The sequence below is a fragment of the Dermacentor albipictus genome, chromosome 3, assembly GCF_038994185.2.
Source record: "Dermacentor albipictus isolate Rhodes 1998 colony chromosome 3, USDA_Dalb.pri_finalv2, whole genome shotgun sequence".
Lineage (NCBI taxonomy): Eukaryota > Metazoa > Arthropoda > Arachnida > Ixodida > Ixodidae > Dermacentor > Dermacentor albipictus.
The window spans coordinates 58449693-58476801 of record NC_091823.1 but is presented as its reverse complement, the minus strand read 5'-3'; the positions used below and the strand labels follow the sequence as shown (position 1 = coordinate 58476801).

General features: G+C 43.0%; 1 protein-coding gene across 1 annotated transcript in view; it reads left to right on the top strand.

The window, feature by feature from the left end:
* The first annotated feature begins 1933 nt into the window (after window positions 1–1933).
* pum (pumilio) overlaps window positions 1934–27109 on the top strand; it is a 141836-nt gene continuing 116660 nt past the window's right edge. The window contains exons 1-5 of the mRNA XM_065427852.1: window positions 1934–2411; window positions 7892–8084; window positions 8912–9063; window positions 11067–11273; window positions 14958–15034. Of these exons, the coding sequence (XP_065283924.1) occupies window positions 2027–2411; window positions 7892–8084; window positions 8912–9063; window positions 11067–11273; window positions 14958–15034 (1014 nt within the window). The 5' untranslated portion in view covers window positions 1934–2026. The remainder of the gene's footprint in view (window positions 2412–7891; window positions 8085–8911; window positions 9064–11066; window positions 11274–14957; window positions 15035–27109) is intronic.

Genomic DNA, 27109 nt, shown 5'->3' with positions numbered 1-27109 from the left:
GGTTCAGCGAGAGCAGGGTTAAAGTATGGGGAAAAGTAAACATGCCCGCAATAATGGGGCTCTTGCATTGCCCAGGGGGCGCTGCGAAAAAGGTGCTAAAAAGCGCCCTCTGCGCTAAAATGGGTCGTACCAAGCTCGGTCGTCTGCTTCGGAAAGCACGTTTACACTATGGACCCGTCACTTTCGGTTGTGTTGTTTCACGGCCTGCAGCGAATATCGGGCGCCGAAGATTTTTTCAGGGGTGGCACGCTGCGTAAAGGCAAGAAATTATGCAGTGCCGAATACGTGTACGCCGTTCAAGAATTGGGCGGCGAAGTTTTAGCACCGTGTCAATCGCAAGTGAAGCGAGTCGCGTACGAAGTGGAACTTCAGGTAAGGTTAACCTTACCTGAAGTTCCACTTCGTACGCGACTTTGAGCAGCTAGCGTGCAAATTTGCACGCTAGCTGCTAGATTCAGGCGCACAAACGCGAGGAAAAGCTTGCTAGAAATGAACCCACAGCGGCGATAGGCAGACATCATGTGTACGGAACTGCTCGAGCACACGACGGTACGCGCCGCGATGTACGAACTGCTCGAGCGCACGATCGTACGCGCCGCGACGGCAGCGGTCTTTCGACATGCCGCGAAACGGCGGGCCTCCTGCAATCTTTGTTGACTGCATGCCGCTAAACAAGTAGTTATGCCTGCGTTGTGGTAGCGGCCATCTCTCCTTTTTAGTAACTGGTAATAACTGGTGCAATTACATATGAGCTCGCACGTACGTGCGAATCGCGCTGCAGTGCGAGCTCGTACGCCGCTCGCTTGATGTAGGTTTTAATGACAGCGCTCGAACATCGATGTGTTGCAATCAATACTGCCTTGCTGCGTTGCCTCAACGTGCTGGCTTGAGATCAAGGATGAGCGCATTTAACTCTCTTAACCTGTGCTACTCGTAGTGGGGTAGTGAAGTGTCATCGAATGAGCCCGACCATTTGTGCTCATTTGCACTCACCTGGTCACTTCGCCACTTCGCATCGGTCGAATTGTTATTTGTCGCTGTGGCCGGGTCTCGAATCGTGAATTACCAGCCATGCCTGCTGCTATGTCGGTCTGCTGTCGGGACTGTAGGTGCAAAAGACCGAACATTAGAACGCAGATAATCAAGCAAGCTTCAAGACAGGCGAAGCAGTCAGCATGGCGCGAGGTTTCGCTTACTCAGCGCGACGAACTGCAGCTATGCAGCGCGCCCGACGCTCCACTTCGTGAGGCCTTGAAGGAAAACGGCAGAATATGATGTTGGGATTCAGGCCTTCTTGTTCATGGCAGCCCACGACGCAGAAGTAATGACGGTGACGCCTTCTAGAGGCTGGGCTAGGTCTCTCCGGATCGGCGCCACCGATTTCGTCTGCTCCCAGCATTGCGTCCCACGACACACGGAGAGCCCGTTTTCGTTAAGCTATAGGCTGCGGCGAGCTCGCAGCGTGGGCGGCATGGTCTGCGAGAAGTGACGAGCCTTTTCGCACTCGCAACAGGGCAGAAAAAAGTGCGAATTGACGCAAAACTCGGCCTAGAAACGTGCTTCGCCACAGCCAGGGCTCAATACGACCCAAGCTGGTACGACCCAGATGTCGTTTCCCGCGCCGCCACCAGGCGCCGCTACTATACCTCAAACTCCAGCGCAAGACGCCCATAGAGATTGGTAAGAAGTGATAGGAAGATTGGTGGAAATAGGGAAATGACGAAAAACGGAGACGTACAAAAACAAAGTTCACAATATGGGGTCAGAAAATTTGCTTATGGGAATTCATCCATTCAACCTAAGCAGGTCATTAGACCGTACATTAGACAGTATAATAAAAAGAGCTTGGTGACGCAACTCACTACCCTGTTTCAAAGAAGACACGCATAACATCCATCCATGAATTTAACACGCAAAAACACAAAACAACACGGCGAAGACATTGCTCAGTGGCTCAGTTTTGACCATGTCGCATGAGGTGTCCGGCAACACTGTACTTTGACAGGCGACAGAAATACGAAACAAAATGTGCCTGTTGCGTTTCAAAATCCTGATGTCGGTTTGCATATCATTACTCGTTTTGTCAGTGCACGTTTGTTCTGGCGCTTATTATGCGGACAATGGCGTGGACCAGACTATCATTTACCGCACGTTGCCGAAGTCTGACAGGCGTGAAATGCAGCAAGAAATCTTGAACTTGTTGGGCTTAGACCACAGGCCCAAGCCGAAGATCCACGAGCGAAAGTTCTCAGCACCGCGTTATTTGCTCGATCTTTACAACTCCTTCAAGGATGAAGACAACGGGGATATTCACCTCGATGCTGCGAAGGCACACAATGAATTCATAACCAACAACCAGAGCTTGCGGATGATCAATGATTCTGATGTTATCATGAGCTTTCTCAACCATGGTGCGTACCCGCGTTTTTCTTTTTCTTCTTTTTCTATGATGAGCGCCCGTGAGTCGCTCTCTGTGGAATGCGAACGTTCGTACCTGTATATCGACAGTAAGGGAACATGCCAGAAGAGTACGTTGCGATTTGTTTGGAGAACATTGGGGGGTCGACATGAGGGGAAATGATGCTTTGTTCGCGCTTCACGATGATTCACACTTGTCGGGTGTATGGAGGACTCTTATCCATAGGTACATGCTGTGATGGCCCACCATCCCGTTTCCTTCAATTAGGCGCGTGCTCGCTCGGAAAAGAGAAAAAAAAATAAGCAAGGTAGGAAGAATAAATGCAGGAATTGTGTCCCAAACTTCTGCGCGAACACCTTTTCTTTTCTCCCTTTGATGAAGCGATTAATCTCCTTTTTGACTCCTTTGCATCATTATATAGAATTCTCCTGCTCAGAAATTTCATTAGCCTCTGTAGTTTCCAATAACGCCGTATAAGGGGGGGGGGGGGGGAGAAGTGTTGAACGTTTCATGGTTCTTTCGTTTAGAAACACTTTTATTTGACATTAGTGGACCAATGACGATAGCACGCACTCCAAAACACTGCAAATGAAAAAAATATTGCAAATAATTTATTGTTTCTGAAAAAAAAATCAAGATCACATATAAACCTGCATTTCAAGAAAATGACATTTATACAAATATTTTGCTTGGCTAAATTGGACTAGGATTGTGCAAAGCATAGCTGTATGCATTTTAACATTCAACGTAGCTTATGTTACATAGCATATGCTGTAGTAAACACTGTTAGAATAGCAGCTTGGGCTTGTTGGTTTACCATCCTGGTGCTTATAGTGCAAAACGTAGTCGAGACACAAGACGAGAGGACAACACCACAAGCACTGACTTTCAAGAACTTTCAAGGTTGTTGAAAGTCAGCTGAAAGGCATTGGTCCTGCGTTCAGTCCATCATCAACTGCGAAGCTCTTCATCATCTTAAACCCATCAACTCTCATAAATGTGGCTGTAATGTTTTTTAGCAGACGTTCGTTGCCGATGTGCAATCCAGCGAAAGATGGACACAAGAGCCAGAGTTGGAGAACAGCATTGTTACACACACACACACATTTGTCTACAGTAAAACGGAGGTAATGGAACATAGCATGCTGATGAGCAATGCATAACAGGCTAACAACATGGCCTCTACCACAATCCACAGTTCTGCGAGTTCATACATGAACCACTAATGTTAAAGCTAACGCAAGTTAAAAGTCAATATAAAGACTACTGGTGCACTCACGGTACTTTCTATTCAGGTAGATTTGGATGAACAAATGTGGCATTGCTTGTGCTGTTTGCATTGGCTCGGAACCATTGGGGTCTCCTTGGCTGATAGCCACCATCTTGCTTCTCATTCCCTCTGCTTGCTTTCACTCATCTTGCCACCACACCTTCGAACCACCACCACCACTCATTGGACCACATTGTGCCCACACAGACGCCGTCCCCATTGTTGCGTTTTGGGGTAGCACTTAGACCAGGAATCCCCCAGCCTCATTAATGAGTATATCCAGTAGTAGGAATGAAGGAACAAGTGTTTATTTTACATTATTTACACTGGCTCCAGTTATGGAAGCCCACTCCATGTAGGAGCATATTAAACGTCTTGAATTCACATAAGGACACATCAGCACACCTCCACTGCACCAAAAGTCTCCGCGTTTAAAACAGTTATTTTCCTTAGGAGACTAGACTAGTGAGCCTGATGACTATATCTCGGCTAATCACAATAGTCAAATCGGTCGCAAAATCCGTCCCATGATGTTGCACCGTTCCGCCAGACTCCTATGTTGCACATTCAACCCTGCATATAGCGCAAGTGCGTAGCAATTTGGGAATCCCAGGTCGAAGCGATTCCTATGGTAGACTTCGATGTTGGGCCCTTTCATCAATTAGTTCAGCATGTCAGGTTCACGTAGAGTGATCTTCGTGGTAGTTACCCTCCTCATAGAGGGTGGAAGTTGTTGCCTTGAAGTGAACTCCTTTGTTTGCACATAACAGTCTATAGCCGCGTTTACATGAATGCGACAGTGTCGCATCGCATCGCATTTCTAGCGCATCACATTCATGTAAACAGCAGTAATGCGCTAGGAAGGCGCATCGCATTAATGCGCCAGGCGAGGGTAGATTTACGGGCGCGAGTCGACTCTCGCGGAGCATGTAAACGCAGGATCGTCGCATTAGGAATGATGGGAAGGAATTCACCATCAACATGGCGGCGTTCCCTGCTGCCCGCTTCGAATTGAATTTGGCGTTGCTTTTGTAAAATGCACTTCGTTCGCAGCAAATGATTGTGTAAACGGCTTTCGCTTAGTCTCAGGCCGCTTCGACGACAGAGTATTATGGATACCCTTGTGGTGTTTTCGAGATCGCTTCTCATTTCGAACGAGTCGAAGCCTAATGAAAGAAACATTCCAGATGTCAGCGCTACCTATCGCTAGAGTCGGAAAATAGCCGCAACATCGGCATATAGCCTCTGAGATCCAAAGACCTCGCTGGACAACTAAAGCTGCAAAAGACGTGCACGGCTTTGCGTCCGCTACACTATAGCGTATAGCGTACGCTATAGGTTGCGTATGCTTAACTAAAACTGTCTATTTCTCGGCACTCAACCACCAACGTGCACTCGGCCTACTACCGGAAACCAGTTACACCAGAAACCAGTTACATCAAAAGTTACACCAGTAGAAGGGAAGTTGCACTTCCCTTCTACGACACCATGTGGCGCTACGTTCTTGCGAGAGTTAAGGCGCTACATGTAAACGGCGTCGCATCGCCTTCCCAAATGCGCTTGGAAATGCGATGCGCCACTGTCGCATTCATGTAAACGGGGCTTACATAGGGATTCATCACAGTCTGGGCATGTGCTGATGAAAGGACCGCCTTGTGGGAAACATCCAAGGAATGCTCATCGCTGTATTGAGATGTAACACCACACTTTGGGCTCATCGTCATTATCTTTGCTCGACATTTGGTTTGATTGGGTTCGGCTCCTATTGGTATGGCTTAATCCACTATGGGGGATCGGCAATGAATCAGGCAGTGTGAGTAAAAAAGGAAGAATACTTAAATAGAATTTTGTAATTTATGAATGAGATATTAAATATCTCATTCACATTTTTATGCTATATAATTTTAAAATTTTAAGTTCATATTTTTGTTTTCATTTTGAGGAAAATAAAAGGATAAAAATTAATGTGGCAGTCTCTTTGTTTCACTTACAAAATTAAATATGGCATCACATACATCCTTACTGCAGTGTCCTAGTGCCAACGCCCCAAGAGACAGTATCACAGGAAGCGTAATGACCAATCCAAGTTAGCGAAAGAGACCTTGTACAAGTAATTTTCCATGCACATAGAACCTGTGACACGCTATAAAGAAATGCTGCATAGCTTTAGGTTCACTGCAATAAAAACCTTGAGGGGAAGGTCCCAAATTAGACCTGTGGTAATAAAAATTAAGCACTGGTTTTCGACAACGCATTTCCATAAATGAAACTTCAAGTTTTCTTGCTGCGCACCATCTGCTGTGCCAAAGGAATGTAAGGTGCTGAGGATTGGTCTTATTTAATACACATGGATTGACATGTTTTTCTTGGACAGAAAATTTCAAAACTCTTGCGGATGTTGTGTATGCCAAAGGTCTTAGGATCCTCAGTACCCAGACTTTAAAGATGCCACTACTAGTGCATCTGCTGGCGTGTTTAAAGTGAGTTCTGTGTTCCCTGGCACCCATACAATAGATAAAGTGGAAATGTTGGGAGATAGATGAATAACATTTTCGAAGACTGGTAGGTGAATATTGCACTGTTAGAGCAGAAAAAATGGACTAAGAACCAGTTGTGGTTGCGGCGGAAGATAATAGATGTAGGAAGTTTTCATAGAGCTAGAATGATCGCCAATAACTCTGCCTGAAATATTGGTGTTAAGTCGGGCAGTCGAAGAGAGAAAGACCAATTTAATGATGGTGAAACAATGTCCACTTCTGCCTTCTCTTCACTGACAGAAGCATTTGTACTTACTGTGGTTGCTTAGTGGCTATGGCGTTGGGCTCCTAAGCACGAGGTTGCGGGATCAAATCCTGGCCACAGTGGTAGCATTTCAATGGGGGTGAAATGTGAAAACACCCAAGTACTTAGATTTAGGTGCACGTTAAAGAACCACAGGTGGCTTAAGTTTCTGGAGTCCCCCACTATGGCGTGCCTCATAATTGGACTGTGGTTTTGGCACGTAAAACCCCATAATTTTTTTCTAACATAAGCATTTGTGGCTATTACTGTATTTATTCGGAGGTTCTCAAGGTGGTAATCTAAATACCTTTTAGGTATCTAATAAGTAGAAACTTAGCGTTGTTAAGAAATCAAACCATCAACTCCACTTACCATCAAACTCACTGCTTACTGTCACAGTAGGTAAATTTGGGAAAACCACATCACAGATTAATACTTGTAATGGTTCTAATTGCTTCTGCACAAAAATTACCTTGGGACAATGCAGTCGAGACCATTGATTCTCAAAAAGTGCAGTCGGCTTTCAAATGAGCAAATAGTAGGCGCATCTCTGGTAAGAAGTGCAGCTGTTCAGTGATGTTTGTACTGTCAATATCCAAAATCGAGTTTTAAAAGAAGGCAGGTCAGCTTCGTGATAAAGAATATTTGCTACAAATTTTGGGAGATCAAGACATAGACGTAATCATTTGCATTCTAAAAGAACGAGAGGGCGTAGTTCATAAATAAAACCTCCAGAAAATAACACGCAACGAAACTCTAAAATGGGGTGAATGTACACCCGGCCACTAATGTTTACAGACCACGAGATCTCAGAAAACGCTCAATTCCCGAGCAGCCTGTCGCAGTAGCCAGTAAAACTATACCACAATGTTAGCATATTCTAGTCGAGGCCCAAAACTCAAATACCAGGCTGTGTTGTGAGGTTGCGAAGATATTCAGCTTTTTCTCAGATATCATGGTCCGTAGTATCTTGTGGCCGGGTGTACATACAATAAATCATCAGCTGAGTCTCCCTGCCAATATGCCAGTCTCAAAAAGTAACATGCGAATTGCTGCAGTTCCTGAAAACTGCAGACCTCAGTAACCAAATCAGTGTCGATGCGTGTTTCCAGATGAAGTGGAACCCTCGGTGTTTTTTTTTCTCCTTTCTTTTTTTCATCTCTTAAACCCTGTTCCCCGTGGGTAGGGTAGTAAACTGAATGGTTGTTTCATTGACCTTCCTGCCTTTTTTTTCTCAATCTTACCATCTCAAATATAATTCTTGCTTTTCTGTGTCTCCATGCATAAAACATGCTTTTATTCTTGAACTCTTACTTAAGTTTGTGCGTAATAGAAGTGTTCGTGGCGCTATGTCATTTCACATGCTTCTGTATCCTTGCACATTTCGTCCTACAGTTTGCAACTACTTGTTTGCCTTACAGCCCATCACCATTCACCTCACCTACGCCATGACAACGAAAAACGGTTTTGGTTTGACGTCAGTGAAGTATCGCCACAGGAGAAAATTCTAAAGGCGGAACTCAACATCTACAGAGAGGCTGCAGCCAGTAGTTTGCCAGCGGACCACGCATGCACGCTTGAGATCAGCGTACTTAGGCATGGGATCAAAATTGAGTATGGAGCAAGTTCTAATTCCTTTACATGCAAACAAAAAAAATTTGCCAGAATAGCATGTTGAGTGTATCTACATACAAGAAATGTCTCCGGTTTCATCAAGTCGTCATCAGCAAATAAGTTTCTTACGCCATATCTCACTTATCTTTGGAATGCTGGTACTAATGCTGATTTTTAATTATTTCCCATGAAATTCGTTTTTAAAAAATCAGTGGCGTACTATCATTCTTTTCTTTGCAAGCCTTCCTGTTGTGCTTTGGGACAGAAGTTTTAGGGCAAACTATTTAATAGCATAATTTAGTGCTGGTATCTCAAAATTGGTTCTAGTATCGGTATGTCTTCACTACTGCTGGGCTTTATTTTCACTGCTGCAATATGTGCTGTAACTTATAAAAATGTTAGCTAGCAAGACTTTGTCAGCTAGCTGAATTTTTGGTTTGCTGTCTATAGGTCACTACAAGATAAATAATTCAAAGGAAATGTTGTCATGCCTATTGCCTGGCTAGATGCCACGTCATGCACACCATGAAACCCTTGTTGAAGATGGTAAAGTTACCAGTTCTGTTATTGTCATAGTTACATCTTGCCTTGTTTAGACTCTCATTACCACTACATTATTTTCTAGCTTAATAAATAATGTTAAAGATTTTGTACTTGTATATTGTGTCTCTCTGTACTAGTTGGTGTTGCTAGCTGCTTTTTACAGAAGGCATTGTGGGCTTTAGTCAAGTTTCTTTTCACAATTCGTATGGCAATGAAAAGCTTTTGATTGAATTATTGATTGATTGATTGATTGATTAATTGATTGTGTCATTGTTTTTGTGCAGAGACGTTGTACTCCAACACGTGGACAATATTACAATAGATGAAAAGACTCATGGGTGGCTTACCTTTAACGTCACTGACCCATTTCTGACTTGGGTAGCATTTCCTAATGAGAACATGGGTCTCTTTTTGCAAACTCATTGCAGAACATCAGGTGAGCACCTTAATAAAGGTTTTGACATGTTGTTGCTGTGTACATTTCATTGAGCCTGCTGCTGAATGCAGTCCAAGTTTTACAGCTTGACTATAGTCATTATTTATGTTGTTAATATGAGTCCCTCGAATTAATACCTACTATTTATGAAAGTTGCTGAAGAGCAACAAACTGGCAGCTGAACTGAGAGCCTAAGAGAATTGCCAAATTGTGACACAATGTTATTTGAAAGTTAGTTGGACTTTAAAATTTAGCTGTATGACTTGGTGTTTTTAAATTTGTGTTGGTGCCTGATTCAGTGAGTAAATTTGTAGGCTGACATCTCTACATATCTGCCATTATCCGTCCTGAATTTGGGAAGCCATGAAGGCCAACTTCGATGATGAACCGATTTGACTGTTCATTCTGATGCCTTCATGGCTCTTGAATGTTTTTTACAAGGTCCATTAAAATGTTATCAACAGTGTCCTACAGCATTCATGCAGCTCCCCCCTCAACTAGGGCGACTGCGAAAACTTGAAGTTTATGGATCTCAATGAGTTGTGTGCAATATGTTCTCCTGGACACTTTGGTTGTGTGTTGAAGACAGTGCTTCTGCTATACCACCGCGCCATTAGCAGCGAAGTCTTTACTTGATTACATGTGTGGAAAACCAGATCAGTAATTTCTTTAGGCTTTTTGAAAAATTGGAGATGCAATCAGAGCCATGAAAGCCCTGCTGCTTTGCTTACACCAGTTGGGGCTTAGTTTCCTTTTTTTTACCTTTTGATATCTCAGCATGATTAATTTGGATATTTCCTGTTTGTTATCTCCTTTTTAAATCATTTTGGCATCTTCAAGTAATTTTCATCATCCCATCTGAAGTAGCAAGTCCTGCATCGAATAAGGCTAACATAATCAACTTTTATTACACTCTTAATCAAGACACTGAAACTGAGAGTCGTTGAGCTTTTCTTCAGATCATATTTTAACTCGCCCATTCAGAATCTCAAACATAATTTCTACCAGTGCTGGGTTTTAGGTTGATCACTTTAGGGACTACTATGTATGGTGTTTGGGGACATCTGATAATATGGCTGAAGGTATGGGTTCGAGACTATGGAAAGCCAAGGTGCTGAGGCCCCTAGTGACACTGTGAGCAAGTACACGAGCAAGCAGACAAGCAAGCAGATGAGCAAACAGATGAGCAGACAACAAATGGGAGTAGAGCAGAAGTTTATTGGTGTGCAGTTGATTATGTACATGCTTCGATGTCATAGCTATTAGTGTTGATGGTAACTTTCACATGCTTTGTGGTAGTTATGGCACTGGTTTCGAAACGGAAAGTGGACAGCATCATCACTTTCAGCAGATTCTGACCAACTCAGCCAGCAGGCTGTATAGTCATTGCCCGAGTGTGGTGTCGCAGCATGCAAAAGTGAAAGTATTCCTCAAAATGACCAGTTGAGAATATAGCCACTGGGAACCTTGTGCTTGCGGGCTGTGAAATGAACATGAGAGCAGCAGTGCTAGGTGCCAGCTTTATGCAAAGCTGCCAAACAACTGCAACAACCGTTGTGCATAATGTCCTGCACTCTTAGTACGAATGGTAATTGTGGTCAATTTACCCGCTGGTGTAGAGGTTTCGGCAGCAGTGCAACCTTCATAGAGCAAGTCTATTTAGCTGAGCACATTGCCTCATGATGTCACTAGCACTCCTGTTCCAAAAACATGCATGTTTGACATTATCACTGATGTATTTCAGAGTTGCTAGTTCACTTTCATTTCTCTGATTTTTCTTTCTTTTGCTTACCTAAAATTCTGCTGTTTCTATACAAAATATGTGATGTGTCTTATGCATAACAGGAAGTGCAAAAAAAGCATCCTGAACCTGTCCCGTTGCTTATTTTGTTCTTATCCATGTCACTCTTGCATGGGTACCTAAGACAAAAAAGTTGCTCTTTGTGGATAAAAAAGCTGCCAGAGTTCTTGTTTAAATAGAAGACAAACGAAATTATGTGCAGGCCACAATATGCACCCCCATGAGTTGCACCCACATGATCTGGGCCTAGTAGGGTCAGGGGGCCGCAGTGACCTGCAACCATTCATGGTGGCCTTCCTGCGTGATGGGGGCCCTGGCCGTCGTCGCCATCGTGTTCCTCGAGCTACCCGCAAGCGCCATAGTGCTGACGTCAGCTACCCTGACCGTCATCAAAAGAACCCATACTTTGGTATGCCCTTACTTCAGGTCATCTCTAGGAAAGCTGTGCTGCCCCAACAGTGTAGTTTTCACACGTACCCTACACTACCATCCACTATAATGAAAACTACATGACTGACACAGAATTTGTCTGGCTAACAAGAGAGTTTCATGAGAAGTTCTAGGTAATAGAATGGGTTTCTTATGTCTTGGACTGGTCTTTGAGCTGGACACCATATTTCCAAGTACTTTAATCAGTGTTGCTTAATTTTTGTTGCAAAGGTAGGAGCCTGTAAATTTGGCAGCCATAGCTCACTCAATCTGTGTTTGACATATGGTCTTGGCATAATCGAGCGTGAAATCTACTGCAACAGCCAGTGCTTAAAAATTTCCTGAGTATTTTGTTTGTTACACTGAAATAGTGTTATTATCATCATGTTCTCGTTTTGTTTCTCACTTGTCATTTTCCTATAGTACAGTCTCAGTCAGGAATAACTAGACCAACTTTTCATTCCTACTATGGTGTTGGCCAGTTCAGCTTTATATATTTCTTGTCTTACATGTTCGATCTTTGGGTTTAAATGGGCTTGAAGAAAATAGTCAAAGCTTGGCAAGTGCATCTGCCTGCATGCTTTTGTTGAATTGCAGTGATCTTTCTGGGATCTTGCTGTGACCTCTCTCTGCCTTCTGAAAGATTGAGGCTGTTTGTTGGATTATTGGCTTAGGCTGCTAATTTCCAGAGGGGCCATGAAGTGACTTAGCAACCTTGTGTTTTATGCTTCTAGAGTGCAGCAGCAATGAGCTTCCCCTGTGTGATAGCAGCTGGAGTAGCACTGCACTTTGCTGGTAGCTTCTGTACTCTCTTGAGCTCTTTTTCTACTGAGGGCCTCAGATGGCGTGCCACTTTCCTTAAGTGTTTGATGCACTAGGCAGATTACGCACTGGGATAGGGGTTGGTCTTGCCATAGAATTGAACGTTGACATCACAATAGCTGGGGATTAACTTCAGGAAGTCTGTGAACTGCTGCAAGTGGAAGCTTCTGTCATCCATGCATGGCAACAAATGATGTGCAGTGGCCACTGCACGGCGGCATTACTGGCTAGTCAAATCACAGAAGTATGTCTTAGGCTGCCTCTAGTGGCCTTCATTAGCTGTTGTTGGGAAGTAGGTTACGTGGTGACTTAGTTTGTCCCAGCACTTCGGAGCTGACAGTTTAAAAAAAATTGTTTTGATTGTAAACAGCCTAATTTGGATGAGTTATTCAAATATAGCATTGTTCCAGTCAATTATATACATGGTGGTGGTGAGCAGATGAGAAGCCAGTAGATAGAGGTGCAACAGTGTGTGTAATGAGCAGGTACAGAACTTTCTCGTGGCAAGGACTTATGAGGAGCAGTTCTGGTGCTTTGTTCACTGGTTGTGGCTGGTGACAGTGATGGCTGATGATTTTCAGATAACTTCTGATGCTTTCTTGCTCATGTTGAAATTGCTAAAGTTGTATTGAGGACTGGCCAGGCGGGGCAGGCTGGGCTTCGAGTCACACTCGTTCATGTGATCTTTGTGTAGCAGCAGATCAATATTAAGTTGCATTCAACAGGTACAGGCAGGGACATGGGTGCTGGGTGAAGGGGATAGTATAACAAGGCACTATGATGGGCGAGTTGGTTCATAGTTAAACAAGTTAATGTGGAGCGACGTAAAATAACATATAGAACAAAAAAGGAGATGGCGGAATGAGCGCCACTGATGCTCTTTCTGTCAAATGGCTCATTTGAGCAATTTCCCATTCACCATTTCGTGCACACTGCGAGTTCACAAAATTATGCCTTGAGAACTTTGCTGGCACTGAGAGAGAGAGAGAGAGAAAGGAAAAATAGATCCAGATAGCAATTGTTTTACCTATAATTTGACAATATGATGATAAGCACATTCTTGTATGTTCTCTGCTGCAAATAGAACACAGGCTCTCCGGGACACTGGCCACCTTACAACACTGGCTTAGCTGCGCCAAAGCACCCAATGGGCATTCTGTTGATCCTGAAACATTGATTCTTACTGTAAAATGCCGCGGAAGCGCCCAGTTTCGCACAAGCACTCAGTATTAGCATTTCCAAAACTTCAGAATTCTGAAAATTATATGTTAAATGCTCACCTCCAAAGTACCAGCATCAGCTGAAATATTCACCCCACTGTAGTTGCTATAGGACCGCTAGGGGCGATGACGGAGATATTCGCTTTCTTGCAGTGGAAAGGGAAAGACCAATGGGGGTGAAGATAATGCAGAGTGACAATAAGCAGTCCTTGAAAGAAAACCCAGTGGTTGCAGGGCTTTTGTGACACATCTTAATAAAGCATGTATGCAGCCGCTGTTCCCACATTTCTTGTGCAATCGTCTAGCCGCACGATGCACTCTTACACTTTCGCCAAGAAGATCGAAGTCGTCAAGTGGCACCACGTGTGGGGAAATAACTTGAGCTGCACCTCTCGGCATTTAAAGATAGACAGAAAAAGAATCCGCGAGTGGGACTCCCAAGTATGACGCTCTAAAGCACCTCAACTGCTAAAGGGAACCTCTGGAAGAATTTGTGCCAAGACGTGCTGAACTTCGTGTCGACAGCTTGGGCTGCTGTGTCTGAAGAGTCGGTTGCGCAATCCTTCGAGGGGTGTGGGATCAGTGTTGCGTTGGACGCCAGTAGGATGGGCACTTGCATAACCGACTTGCAGGCACCAGAGAGCCCATAGTCTGTTGAAGTCGCGCGAGTGTCAGCGAGAAATGCATTGACCTCCTATTGCACTGACTCGGAAGAGTTGTTCACTGGGTTCAGTGACGATGAGTAGGCGCTAGTGTACCCCATCATTTACCATTTGAAAATAAACATGCTTTCTTTGATTCTGTAGCCACCGTAGCCCTGCCTCTAAGTTTTTTGCTGGCCGCCATCTTGGTTTTTACTGCTTCGACCGGACAAGTGGCCATAACTAGATTAACCAACTTTTCAGTAAAAGTGGGGTAAGCGCTTCCGCAGTATTTTACAGTAAAATGTTGATCCTAGATGTCAGAAAGAGCTATTTATGGTGCTAACTGGTGCTATTTATGTCATTTCTTTTTCTGTTATCTGTTATCTTACATTGTGCCTCAATGCCTTTGTTAGGGATGGTATAACAAGTACTACTACCAGCAGCTCATATTGAGACTAAGCAGTAGTGTCTTGCTGCTTCAGTTTCACGGCATCATTACTTCAATATGTAATCCCCCATCCACACAAGGTGGCAGTAATCTCAGCAGCATTGCTGTGAGGAAGCCAGGCCAAAATTGAATGCTTCAATATTAATTCTTGGGGCAGTGAAGGGTGTTGGGCTCATCAGTCATCGCCCACATTGAGATTTGATCAGCGGTCACATTGGTGAGAAGCCTCAGCAGTGGCCTGAACTTTGGGAACAATATTGTCGCTGGACCAGCAAATGGATAATAATGGTGTGGGGCTTAAAACTGCCATTGTACCCCTGAAAACGTTTTTCCACACATTCTTCCTCATCGTAGCATTATATTGTAATCTCAAAATGATGAGCTGGAACCTTGAAACCATAGAAACCTGTTCTTAGATGGTGGCCTGATGTGTAGTCATTTGCTCGCCCATTTGTAAACCACTTTCATGGAGCCAGCATTTTTGTTTTTTTCGTTATATAATTTTTGTTTTGCTTTCTGTTCTATTCAAGACACACGACCACCTGGACGAAGAAACAGCTGCCAGAAGCGAGACTTGTTTGTCAGCTTTAAAGATCTTGGCTGGCAGGTAAGTTGATTAATGTGCCCCCAGTATATGTAGGAATGTATTAACAAGCAAATATTCAGGCACTGTAGCTTGTATGTAAGTGGCATGCAAAAGATGAGTGCAGTTCGTGTGGCCACAGCATGAACAATAATTGCTTGAACGGCTGTCACACTGCTACTGTTAGGCATGCATAGAAAGTTTGATTATTAGTGCCATACCTACTGATATGTGGGATGGTTTGTTGATGCTTCCTTAGCATTCTTGCTCTTTTGTCCTCAATCTTTGCTGGTTGGTGTATTGTTGCAAAGCAGAGCACGAGGATATCAGCTATGCTTATTTATCACCTTATTGATAATTGGAACTTTCTGCTTGGTACATTGTAGACTGCATATAACGTGTAAGTCACCACAGTCACAAATGTCCACGCCATCAACAGTACCACTCTGTGAGCAAAACAGCATTTTTCAAAGGCTGCACACGAGCATAACATGTAGACCAAGCAGCAGTGTGTGTCTGAGATTTGTGAACGCAAAAATAAGTGTGCCATAACCATGCCCATAGGCCAGGGAAGCATGCGACTGGGATGTTAGCGTCTTTCTAAATTTACGTACCTTGAAACGTTAACTTATGAGGACTTGCAGTCTTCGCATGAAGCACACAAATGATTATTCGGACTTCTCACGGCACTGCCACCAGCTCCACGGAACCAATGTAGAATGGTGACCGAAGTTCCACACACCGTACGATTCTTGAAATTGATCCGCATGTGCGATTTCAAAAACATGGCTACTGCGAACTGAGTTGCTGCCATTAAAGTGTTGCATGTGCCACCTGTGACCTCACTGTCATTGACTCGGCATCAAAGCACCTTTAATTTAGTCGCTGACTTCCAATGAGGCAGAGTCAGTTAGGCCTAGCTGGCAGTGGTGTCGCACGCCATGCTGTCGCAGAAAGGGTCGCCTTATATATGTTTGTATCTGTAGGCAATCAAATGGAGATCAGACGTGAGATTGTGCTCGCCGGCTAACGGCAGTGTGCTTGAAGCAGAATTTGGGTTTGTGGTGGTGACCAGCCGCAACAAACACCTACCAAGTTTTTATGTATGCATACTCGTAGGAACGGCAAAAGCTAGTGCATGGACATAAAGCCTCAAAGCTCTGAACTAAATTTGTAAAACACTACTTAAACCGACAGCGGAGTCAGAGCCGCACGCATAATATCTGCACTTCACAACGACGTGTATCGCACTGGGCGAATGCAAAAAGTACTCACGGCCTCAATCATCATAAAATTTCGAATAGGTATAATTTAAATAAAGCACAACATACAGTAAAATTCTGGAAACAATTTTTCCGCAAAGTTGGAGTCGCAAAAAACTGTATTTACTTTCTGCAAATGAAGTGAAGAGCCAAACAGTGGCAATGCATGAGCGTTCGATGCAGAGCACTAGTTGCTAATAAGTGGCCAGAGGAAGTGCTTCTTCGTGTTCTAGGCAACTCCCACATGCCCGCAGCACATGGCCACTGTGGTCTTTCCCTATTTATTTACCCACTCTTTCTTTGTTCACTCTATGCTTCCTTACCCTCCTCTGGATCACCCTCGTCGCTCTCCACCACTTGGCCGGCACACCTCTGTGAGAAGCACATTCACTACCTTGCTTATTTGCAGGATTTTCCAGCAGCCACATTATAACTGGTGCTTTGTCTTGTATGGCTGAACTATAAGTGGTATGCATGTATGCTGAGTTTTGTGCAAACCAGGAGTCTGAAAAGACTGCGTTATAGCCAGTCCTGTACCATAAGTGGTTACATTACAAATAGTCAGTACTGTATACAGTTAAAGAATTTGCTTACCCATACCCCTCTTCCCTTGCTCTGTGTGTACAGGATTGGATCATAGCGCCTGATGGGTACACAGCCTTCTACTGTGATGGGGAGTGCTCGTTCCCGCTCAACATGAATGCCACCAATCACGCCATTGTGCAGACCCTCGTTCATCTTGTGGATCCTGTGCAGGCACCCAAACCTTGTTGCGCACCCACCCGCCTCTCAGCCATCATGGTGCTCTACTTTGATGACAATTCCAACGTCATCCTCAAGCGTTACAAGAATATGGTCGTCAAGGCTTGCGGATGCCACTAGGCTGCCTTAAGCTCCCTTTGCTCCAAGCTCACTGTGGGCCATGTTTTTTGGTTCCCCGGTATCAAGGGCGTCACTTCTGGTGCTTGCCGGTAGGCTAACCAGCAGAAGTCAGTGCAACAGAGGAAACTTATGATCCAGTGCACTTCCTGTCAGCGTTCCATCCCTATCACACGGGCACTTTCGGTTACGGTTGAGCCAATGCATATTCAGAGCTATGACGTGGTCATTTTCAAGCATGCTTGCCTTCAGTCCTGCTATATTCACTTAGAATTCATACTTCGATCATGATTGAAAAGGTAATTGCAGACTGACTTCAATGATGATCGCAGCTGGTATGTAATAGGGGTATATTATCTTCCATGTTGTTGCAATATGTACAGTAAAAGCTCGTTAATTCGAACCGCAAGGGGAAGCCGCTTGAGTTCGAGTTAACGAAAGTTCGAACTAACGAAAGTGAAGGATAGCAACAGTACACTGCGATTTGGAAGCAGTAGACCATGTCAGAAAGTGATGGCGTTTGCTGCGGGCACACGCCATCTTCAAGTCGAAGCTCTGGGTCCGACTGTGCCCCACCACCGATGTCCACCGAAACGAACATTAGCCGAGGCTTAACACCATCACAATGAATCGCGATGGCCGATACCTCCTAATCTGAAAACAGAGGTGCACAACCGATGGAGACTGCCGAGACAAAGACGCTGAACACGTGAAGGTGGCGAAGGCCCTGATTCGTTGGTTCTTGATTGCAAGCGCAGCTGCGACGTACTTGATTCGCTGTGTTTTGGCGCTTTCCGTGCCATCTCCGCACAACATTAGCAGCTGTACAAGATTTCTAAAGCCTCCGGGATTCGCAACGGGCAAGAAGTCTCGGAGGTTACGTAGAATGGAGAGGCGGCAGCCGCCGCTGGCTTCTGGCTGACCCCGTGCAGGTTAGATTTTTTTCCGATTTTGCCTTTTCTCGCCGTTCTCTCCGTTTCGGAGGCAATACAGCCTTGTGTGTAGGCAGTAGGCGTGTTTCTCTGGCCGTGTGCCAGGCGAGCGTAGTTCGAATTATCCGTGAGGGAACCTTCTCGCGTTCGAATTAACAGACTTTTTTATACATAGACTTCTATGGAGCTTGGCCGGACCAAATCGTACAGTTCGAATTATACATAAATTTGAATTATTGAAGTTCGAATTAACGAGCTTTTACTGTATTGTCAGGATGGGCACCAGAAATGCTGTGACACCAATCCATGCCCGTCTCCACAATCGGGCGTTGTTCTGCGCCTTATACCTTACATGAAGTTTAACTGTGTCCTCAAGTGGATGAACGAGGTAACTTTGGCCCGTTATTACTAGCAGCGATACCGTTTTTAGCAGCAGCTTAAAACAGAACCTCCATATCATCACTCATTAGTCTCCTCTGTTGGTTCAAAGGCAGATAAATTTCAGTGTAAGACTTCCTTTCTCAGTATCAAGTTTTTATATGAAACGCATGCGTAGGTCAGTTTTCAATGCAATACCACATAATGACATGCCACGAAAAGTTCAAGGCAGGGGTTCTTGCAAAGCTTGTTTATGTTGCTATGGGACCAATATAACGCTTTCCTACCACTACATATATATTGTAAATGTGTGAAACAGTGATGCACCTCTGACGCCTTGGAGTCATTCAGTGTATTCAGCAAGTTTTCATTTGTACGAGGTTTGTCTCACTCTTTCTTTAGCCCAAAGTTTTTAAGAAGGCTATGTACCAAACGGATAGAGAGCCAAAATATCATAAATGAAGCAGGTACCACACTATTTAATCCTGTATGTACAGTAGAACTTCGTTCGTATATTTAGGAAAAAGAGTTGCAAAAAACATGCTAACCAAAAGAATGTATAACCCGAAGTCGGTAAAATTTGCTAGACTGCTGTAGCTGACATCTACGCAATGCGAAACGTAGCGTGAATCGTTACAGCATGAGACGCACATTGGCATTCTTGCCGCAAGCTTACATTTAAGCTCCTCGAATTTGGCCCAAGTCGGCAGCTTTGCTCACTTCGTGCCTGCCTATTGCAGGAAATGGCTCGGTGGCGCATTTGGGTTATCGCCTATTAAAAGTGCGCAGTAACTTCCAATTGCGCTATGCCAAACGTGTTGTGAAACAAAATGCTTATCACAATAGCATTGCTGGCAATAGCTGTGAATGCAACATGTGGCAACCCTGGAGGAGATTGGCTGGTAGCAAGAAGGAAACTGAGTGCGTGCTGGCATTTTCACGTGACACAGGCGGGAAAGCACTGCTGGGAAACTGCCGGGACGGGCACCTACTGCTCTTGATTGTGCGCCTCGTGCCTTTTCTTGTTCACAAAGAATTTAGCGGCTGGAGAATGTATCATACAATTGCTGTTTGGTGATGTACTGAACATTGGTGCCTAATGATAAAGTTTTTCCGGAATATATTAACCAGTGAAAAATAAGCGTAACTATTGGGTAACTATTTGTGTTGTAGATTGCGAATCTCGCCCCCAGGAAGTTGTACAAATTGGGATCGTATCAACGAGGTTCTACTGTAAACTCCTACCAAACACATATATCAATAGTATCTAAATATAGTTGTCTTCAAAAGCTTACAGACTGTGTGCCTCACTTTTAGTCAACTGTACCCTTTGACTTAACTGCTCCCCCTTCCCCAGTGCAGGGTAGCCAACCTGGCTCAACCTGGTTAACCTCCCTGGTGTTTCCTTTTGGTCTCTTTCTCTTGTTAACTATGACTTCACTGACTGCAGAACATTGTGCTTGAAATTATTAATGCCAAGCAGCTGCACCGAGGCGAGGCTGTTCACAGGTTCAAGTGCATAGCCCAAAAGCATACTTAAACATCTTATTCCTGCTGATTAGTGCAAGTATTGTAGCACATCGTAAGTTACAGCCTGTTAGCCTGGACACTATTAACATGCTGTTAGTAGCCTCGTAATCATTCTATAGAACCAGCTTGCTAGTAGAAACAAAATGTTTTCTTCATGTTTGAATGACATTAACAAATTCAAGTTATTTTGATTTATATTTGAACAAATTCAAGTCAGATTTTGATTTTGACTGTTGTACACCACAGAGTTCACTTAAGGCTGTCACCTTCGCTGAAAACATAAACCGGCATCAAGAAGCAGGAAGAGGGAGGGTGGGCACGTTTTCTGTGTAAAGTACATATCTAAAAAAAATACGAGCAATTTAAAACAAAAAGGGGCGATATGCAGAGTTGTGCCAGCTATCACAACAAGCGCTAACAATGAGCGATCACCAAGGCGACGTATTGGAGAGAAACATATAGAGGACTAGTTTTGACTCATTTATGAGCTCGGAAGAAAAATGCAATGAAAGGATGTATGGTTCAGTCTCTCAACTTCGTATAATATGGCAGTGAAATGTTTAAGAAATTGGGAATGAATTGGCTTGCCATAGTTGAGTTGCCTGCAATGAATGCCTGGCAGAGTGCTTCCAACACAGTTCATGATGTGCCAATTTAGTGAGAACCGGAAGCCTGGTAAATGGCGTGCTGATGTAGGGTTCGAACATACTGCCAGCACCGTGAGGGAAAAACTGGCCGTCTCATTGGAAACCTGGCCAGATCACAACCCTAAGTTCGTCACTTTACTAACACATTTAGATCTTGGCTCAGAACTCTGAGCCACTGTGGTATTACAAAAACCTGCTTAATTTTTCCGCATGGTATTGTTAGTTAAAGGAATAGAAGGTATGCAAATACTTAATATTACAAGGGGTGCAATTAGAGTCGTCATCAGCCATCATTTTCTCTTCTGCAAGTCCTTGGCACTTGTGCACTTAGTGGAGCAGGGCAATGAATCTGGGTACTAAACATTTTCATTAGCATCATAAGTGCTTAGGTTAGGCTCGTTGTGGTGGCTTAGTGGCTGTAGTGTTCTGCTGCTGAGTGCAAGGTTGCAAATTTTATTATCCAGCCTTGGCAGCAACATTCTGATGAAGGCTTAATTGGGCCAGGTTAAACTCGTAATATTCTATGCCTGTCTTTGTCATTAAATGAGTGCATGGTCCCTCATTGAACTTGTCTCAAACCTTTTCAACGTTTAGTTTGTTTCAAACATTTCAAATGTTTCAGCAAAAAAAAAAAATTAGTTGTACTGTATAATTAACAGTGTGAAATGCCACTGTCAAGGCCCTTCATTTTAGGTCATTGGTGTCCATCACTAATTGTTTCCTGTGTGCAAGGGACCATCTGTATTCAAGTGCTAGTGAAATGTATTTACATTATGTTTGTTGTGTTTGTTTTTACTAGGCTATAGGTATATGCACCCAAGTAATGCATTTTATGAGCTTTACTAGTTCCTTATTACATTCTTCCTTTGTGCCACTTATATGTCTTCCAATACAGAGTTATTGGAGTGGTTTGCTTGAACCGCTCACTGCATGGGGCATGAGGCTGCAATGTTGAGAAGTTTCACTGAAGAGGCATCAACTATGTGGCATGTTTTCATAGAAGAATACATTAAATATTGTATTATTTTATCACAGTTTCATGCTTTCAAAAAAAAATTTTGGCAATTTCAACGTTGCAAAACTACTCTTGCAGTACTTTCAAAGCGTCGCCTTTCAGGCAATGAGAGAGTGTAATCTTAGTTTGCTTTCATTTTCAAAGTGATTAGAAAGGCTTGACCTCTTTTTCAAAAGGCGAAAAAATGTTCACACGTCTTGACAAAGTACGACAAAGTACAGGCATTTAACTTTTATATGGCATTGTTGTATGTGTGTATTTTTTTCACCAGAACTGATGCTGCAAACCTTTTGTTGCTTGAAGCATACACGTTGTATGATATGTTCTGTCTTTTAATATTATGTGCATAAGCTAGACATTTTATTTTGATTTAACAGCCTCTTGAGCTGTTGTTTTTGTTACTGCTACTGTGCCAGTTGGTTGTAGCTTATGGAGGTATGTAACAGCCTTTCACAGTTTCTTTTTGTGTGTGTGCATAAACTACAGCAAATTTTGCTGTCTAGCTAAGTGTACTCTGTAGGTATTGCTTCTGCAGCTTAGAATACTCTATTCTTTCCTCCTGCGTTCCTTACTGCGATAATACTCTATACAGATTTTACAATGGAAAACGTTGCGACATCAGACAAGCTGTAACATAGAGAAATGTTTGGCGGATTTTTGCAAGGTACCAAGTTCCATTCTGTGTTGTCATTCTTCTCAGGTTCCTACTGTTTGTTTTTGCTGGCTGTTTAACCCTTCCTGGTCATACGATTCCTTTAGTAATGGTAATGCTTTAATGTGAAATATCCAACACAGAGAAAGACAGGCCAATGCTAATTTGAGAAATAAGTGCCACCAACTGCAGTTATATGATTTGTTGGATTAGTGTCTCAGATAAGATGGTTCTCCCGCAAATTTCACACATGTTTACCCACATATTTACCCATATGTTTTATCACGTTTAGACTATTCCCGTGCACCACATATTTGTGCTCGCTGCCTAAGGCATGTTACATGTAGTTTTAAAATAGTTTTCTTCACAGTGATATAATTTTGGACAGAAGTTTGAAGAAATATAAGCTGTCCACACTACTGAATTCGTGACAGAAGTCTTTGACATGTGGTGAAAATTTCTGCTGGGTATTTGAACAAATTCTACCCTCTCTCTTTTAATGGCCGAATGTGCAGACTATGAATGAGTTACTTTAATAACAAAATTTGTACAAGGAAGGGTTAAACATACAACTTGATCTGTGCCTTAAGCTCTGTGACAAAATTGCCTTTGTAATAACTTTTCTTGTGTATGTCATTGATTTTGATTTCACATCGGCATTGTTAAGTTGCGACGTAGCTGTTTGTTTATTTGTGTTTGCAGTTGTGCTGGAGGGCTCAGCCTTCTTTCCATGCTTTTTCTTTGTGTAATCATAACATTGTTCCTTAGCAGGGACCACAAAATACTGGAATAATTTTTTCCTTGCTGTTGGGCATGATCACACAGTTTTACGGGGACCATATGTGGGCCACATAAATGCACATTTGACTTGCAATAATTGAAACTCACATAAGTCAACTTAATGGTTAACTTAAACAGATCTCAAATGTTTAGTTAGCCCATTATGTTTTCAGAGAATTTAGAAATGACGACCTCACATGGCTCGAACAGCAGTAGTGTGGCAAGTGCCGCACCTTGATGGCACATGAAGCGAGACCAATGGAAATTAATTGGCATTTGTTCCTCAAGAGGAAAGCTACTGTTTGTTCACACGATGATCATGCCAGGAGCAGAAGGCAGAACTCTGCCTTGGCGTCACTGCAGACCTAATCGAGCGAAGCTGGAGGGTGTGTCCACTTGGCATCACCGTTTTTCCAGCGAAGTGCACCTCAAATCTCTCGTATCTCTGAAAACCTTCTAAACCTCTGCATGCAGGTTGTGCATGCGCTGTCGATACCACAAGAGCGCAGTGGCGGTGCCAACGGTGCACACATGCCTTGATTCATACAATTGCTATCACAATGACAAATGCATCTTTACCTTTGTTTTCTCCAAATGTATGTCTTTCAACTTGGGAAGTAGACTCCCACATCTGATGGCATTTTGAAAAACACTCAGTATTAGACAGGTCAAGCTTCTAAATTGCACACGTGAATGGATGCAGTCATGTTTGCTCCTTGGGGTGCTCAGCCTAATGAAAGATTGTTTATGCAGTGCTTCAGTCTCCAAGCATGAGATGATCATGCGCTGTTATGCTGCCATCAGACTACACAGGTTGTCAGAATTCAGTTGCATCTGAATTGTCCTTTCTTCATTTCGGAGCTTCAAATCGGCATGTAGCGAAATCGTGGCAACTGGATAGAACAGCTTATTCAAGCAAGTTCTTTTGGTGACCTCAGACTTTCAGATTCTCTCGGAGAACAAGCTGGGCTGGAAGCAGTCAATTGGGGCCATTCCTAAAACATGGATAGCTGAAGCATACCTATGTTTGTTGTTCAGGCTGATTTTCATGTTGGCTCGCACCACTATATGTAGGTGTCAGCAATTCGGTTGCACAGTTTTTCGTTAGCCCATTGTGTTCTTGGTGGATTTGCTAACTGCTTGGAGTAAATTTTGTGTTCTGGTTAACTGCACTCTGTAGGCACACTCGTAGATCAGTAGCCCAGGGGTGCGATCTTGTACGCGTTCCAAACTCGAACGGAGGCGGTCCGTTCTTTCCGTCGTGAAATTGGTGGTCCGTTCCGTTGCGTTCGTCCGATAGCAGACAACACGGAATGATTGACAGCAGATATCACTTCACAATTGACGTCATGGCGTTCTTCACCGTTCAAACTGACCAACCGTGTGCGGCTCGGTGGAACGGACCGCCTCCGTTCTATATTGGAACGCGTACAAGATCGCACCCCTAGTGTGCATGCGTGGTGGCTCTGTTGTGTTCTCTTCGATACCATGGAACCCGGTGGTGGCCGGTGTTGTACGTTGTTTTGTGCGTGCATGCCTTTGTGTGATCTTAACCTGCGGTACTGTTCTGGACTTTATTTTATTCAACTTCAGATAGCTTGAACAAGAATTAGTGGTTCTTAGCAATTTGAATCAACGGTCCTTAGGAATTTGAATTGGCACGAGTCGACTGTACATGCCACTGTTGCCGCTACGCACTTGACATGCAATTTGTAGGCGCAGCAGATGCTTTTTGAGAGACATTTCCCTGTCATAACTAGGGAAGTACTGTGTAGCAAGCTCTGTAGCAATGCAGCAAGAGACTTATGCTTCTGCACTACAGTGTTCATGCATTATTGTCGTTTATTTCTGCAGCTATTTGAGCAAAATGAAAATTAGTAATTAAAGGTGCGGCATGCAGTATGTCTATTCTTAGTTGACTCACATGAATGATTGTTAACAGCTCAGTGCAGGTGTCACGAGTTGAGTAATATGTTCCGCGTGTTCACATTACTGTGAAATGTGAGCAAACTTAATTCAAACACCTAGCTATGGCCCAGCTCTAGTTTTTTTGTATGAATACTTGTGAAACCCAGCAATTCTTCTAATTTAAACCAATTCTTAAGAACTTATGAAAGATGGGAATCTTTATAAACTGATTCAAAATAATGTTTGCAGCTCTGTATCTTCACACACACACACAAAAATACAGATATTGTAACATACACATGTTGTTGCGCTAAAGTGGACAAGAAAGATTGGCATCTGATATGTGGTTCTACATTGTACCACTATGTTGTACAACTACATTGTAAATCTTGTGCAACGAAAATGTACAAAATACTTGCAAAAAGTTTACAAGCTGATTTGTTTAAACAAGCCTTTTGCAGAGCTATTGCACTTCTCGGTTTTCTTTAGCTTCTTCAATATTTTTTTTTCTGAAGTGTTGATAGCTTAAACAAAAATTTTGCCCTTATCAGTTGGTACATTTTCAGTTTTTAAGTACTGCAGAGTTCATTTGAATCAGTTCAGCAATTGCACAGTGAGAACGTTTCTGCTTTTTGCATGTGTCCAAATATAAAAATGGGATTTGGTCTAAACTTTCTTCAATGACATTGTACCAAGCTTGCCGCGACCCAGTGCTGTCGTGGCAAGCCTGCCCTAACTCCGCCACCACCTATTTAAATACATGCAAACGCTTTTCTTAGATAACCCCTGGGCCAATTTTAATGAAAATGACGGCATTTAAGAGAAAAAGTATAATTCTAGTGACTGTTCGAAGCAGAATTTTGAGTTATGGCCTGAGGTTTTTACAAAAGTTGTTGAAAATTGGTAAGGTTGAAAAACATAAAAGCACAATGTTTACAAATCCATAACTCTGCACCAAAAACAGATATTGCAGTTCTGTAAATTGCATTTGTCGGAACATCCAAAGCAGACAAATTTGATATAATAATTTATACCTTACATAAATTTGTTACATTGTTTACAAAGGGTTTGCAGAAGTGCTACTTACATATTAGTAGCGTACTTAAGAGCCATGTATATTAATCAAATTTGTCTGCTTTGGATATACTATTAGATGAAATTTACAGAATTACAATATCATTTTTAATTGCTGAGTTACTGAGTTGTAAACTTGTTAGTCTCGTTTTCTGAAAATTTGCAATTTTCAACAATATTTATAAAAACATTGACGATCTAAATCAAAAACTCGCTACCAACAGTCATTAGATTTTAACTTTTCTTTTAAATGCAACAAAGCTAATCAAATTTGGTGCAGTGGTTGCCAAAGAAGAAACATTCTTTCCTTTCCCATGTATTCAGATTGGAACCTGCGAGCTAAAGCTTCCTCTTAAGGGTCACCTGCAAGAAAATTTCAGTTTGACTTAATTGGTACTAATTTTTTTTATACTACTGAAGCAATCTTGGCTAAACTGCAGGGCTGGTTATTGGCTAGTTTTCCTCATGGCAGCCACTAAGCAGCACCTAAACAGACTATGCGTACACTTGGTAGTTGGCAAGTGTTACGAAGGACCAACATATTGCCTCCGAGATTTCAGTGTTCTGCAAGCAGCTGAGAGTGGCGCCCAATCTTGCAAGTCATGTTGAGGAGCCGTGGGCTTCGGATAGCGCGACACTTCTGGTGAGCGGTAATGCTGTTGTGTTTCTCAGTTTTGGCATCAAAAACATCTACATTTGTGAGCCTTTTTGTGACGCATCCATTCATATTTCAAACGTAAAATCTCTCGCAGAGGCTGCTCTGTATTTATACTATCTGAAGCTAGGATTTTTATGCGACACAAAATTTTGTTGTAGTTGGCCTTTGATTCTCACCATGTTGACTACTTGTTTGGAGTACCATATCAATCCTGAAGAGCATTAATGACCTTAACTGTTTCACTTTATATGACTTTTGCCTGTCAAGAAATTGCTGGCCTGTTTTTAAGCATTCTTGAACATATTTGTTAGCTGTTTCTTTAGCTTTAGTCACAATGTACTAGTGCCAAGTTTTGTATGCAAATTCTATGCAACATTGCCATTA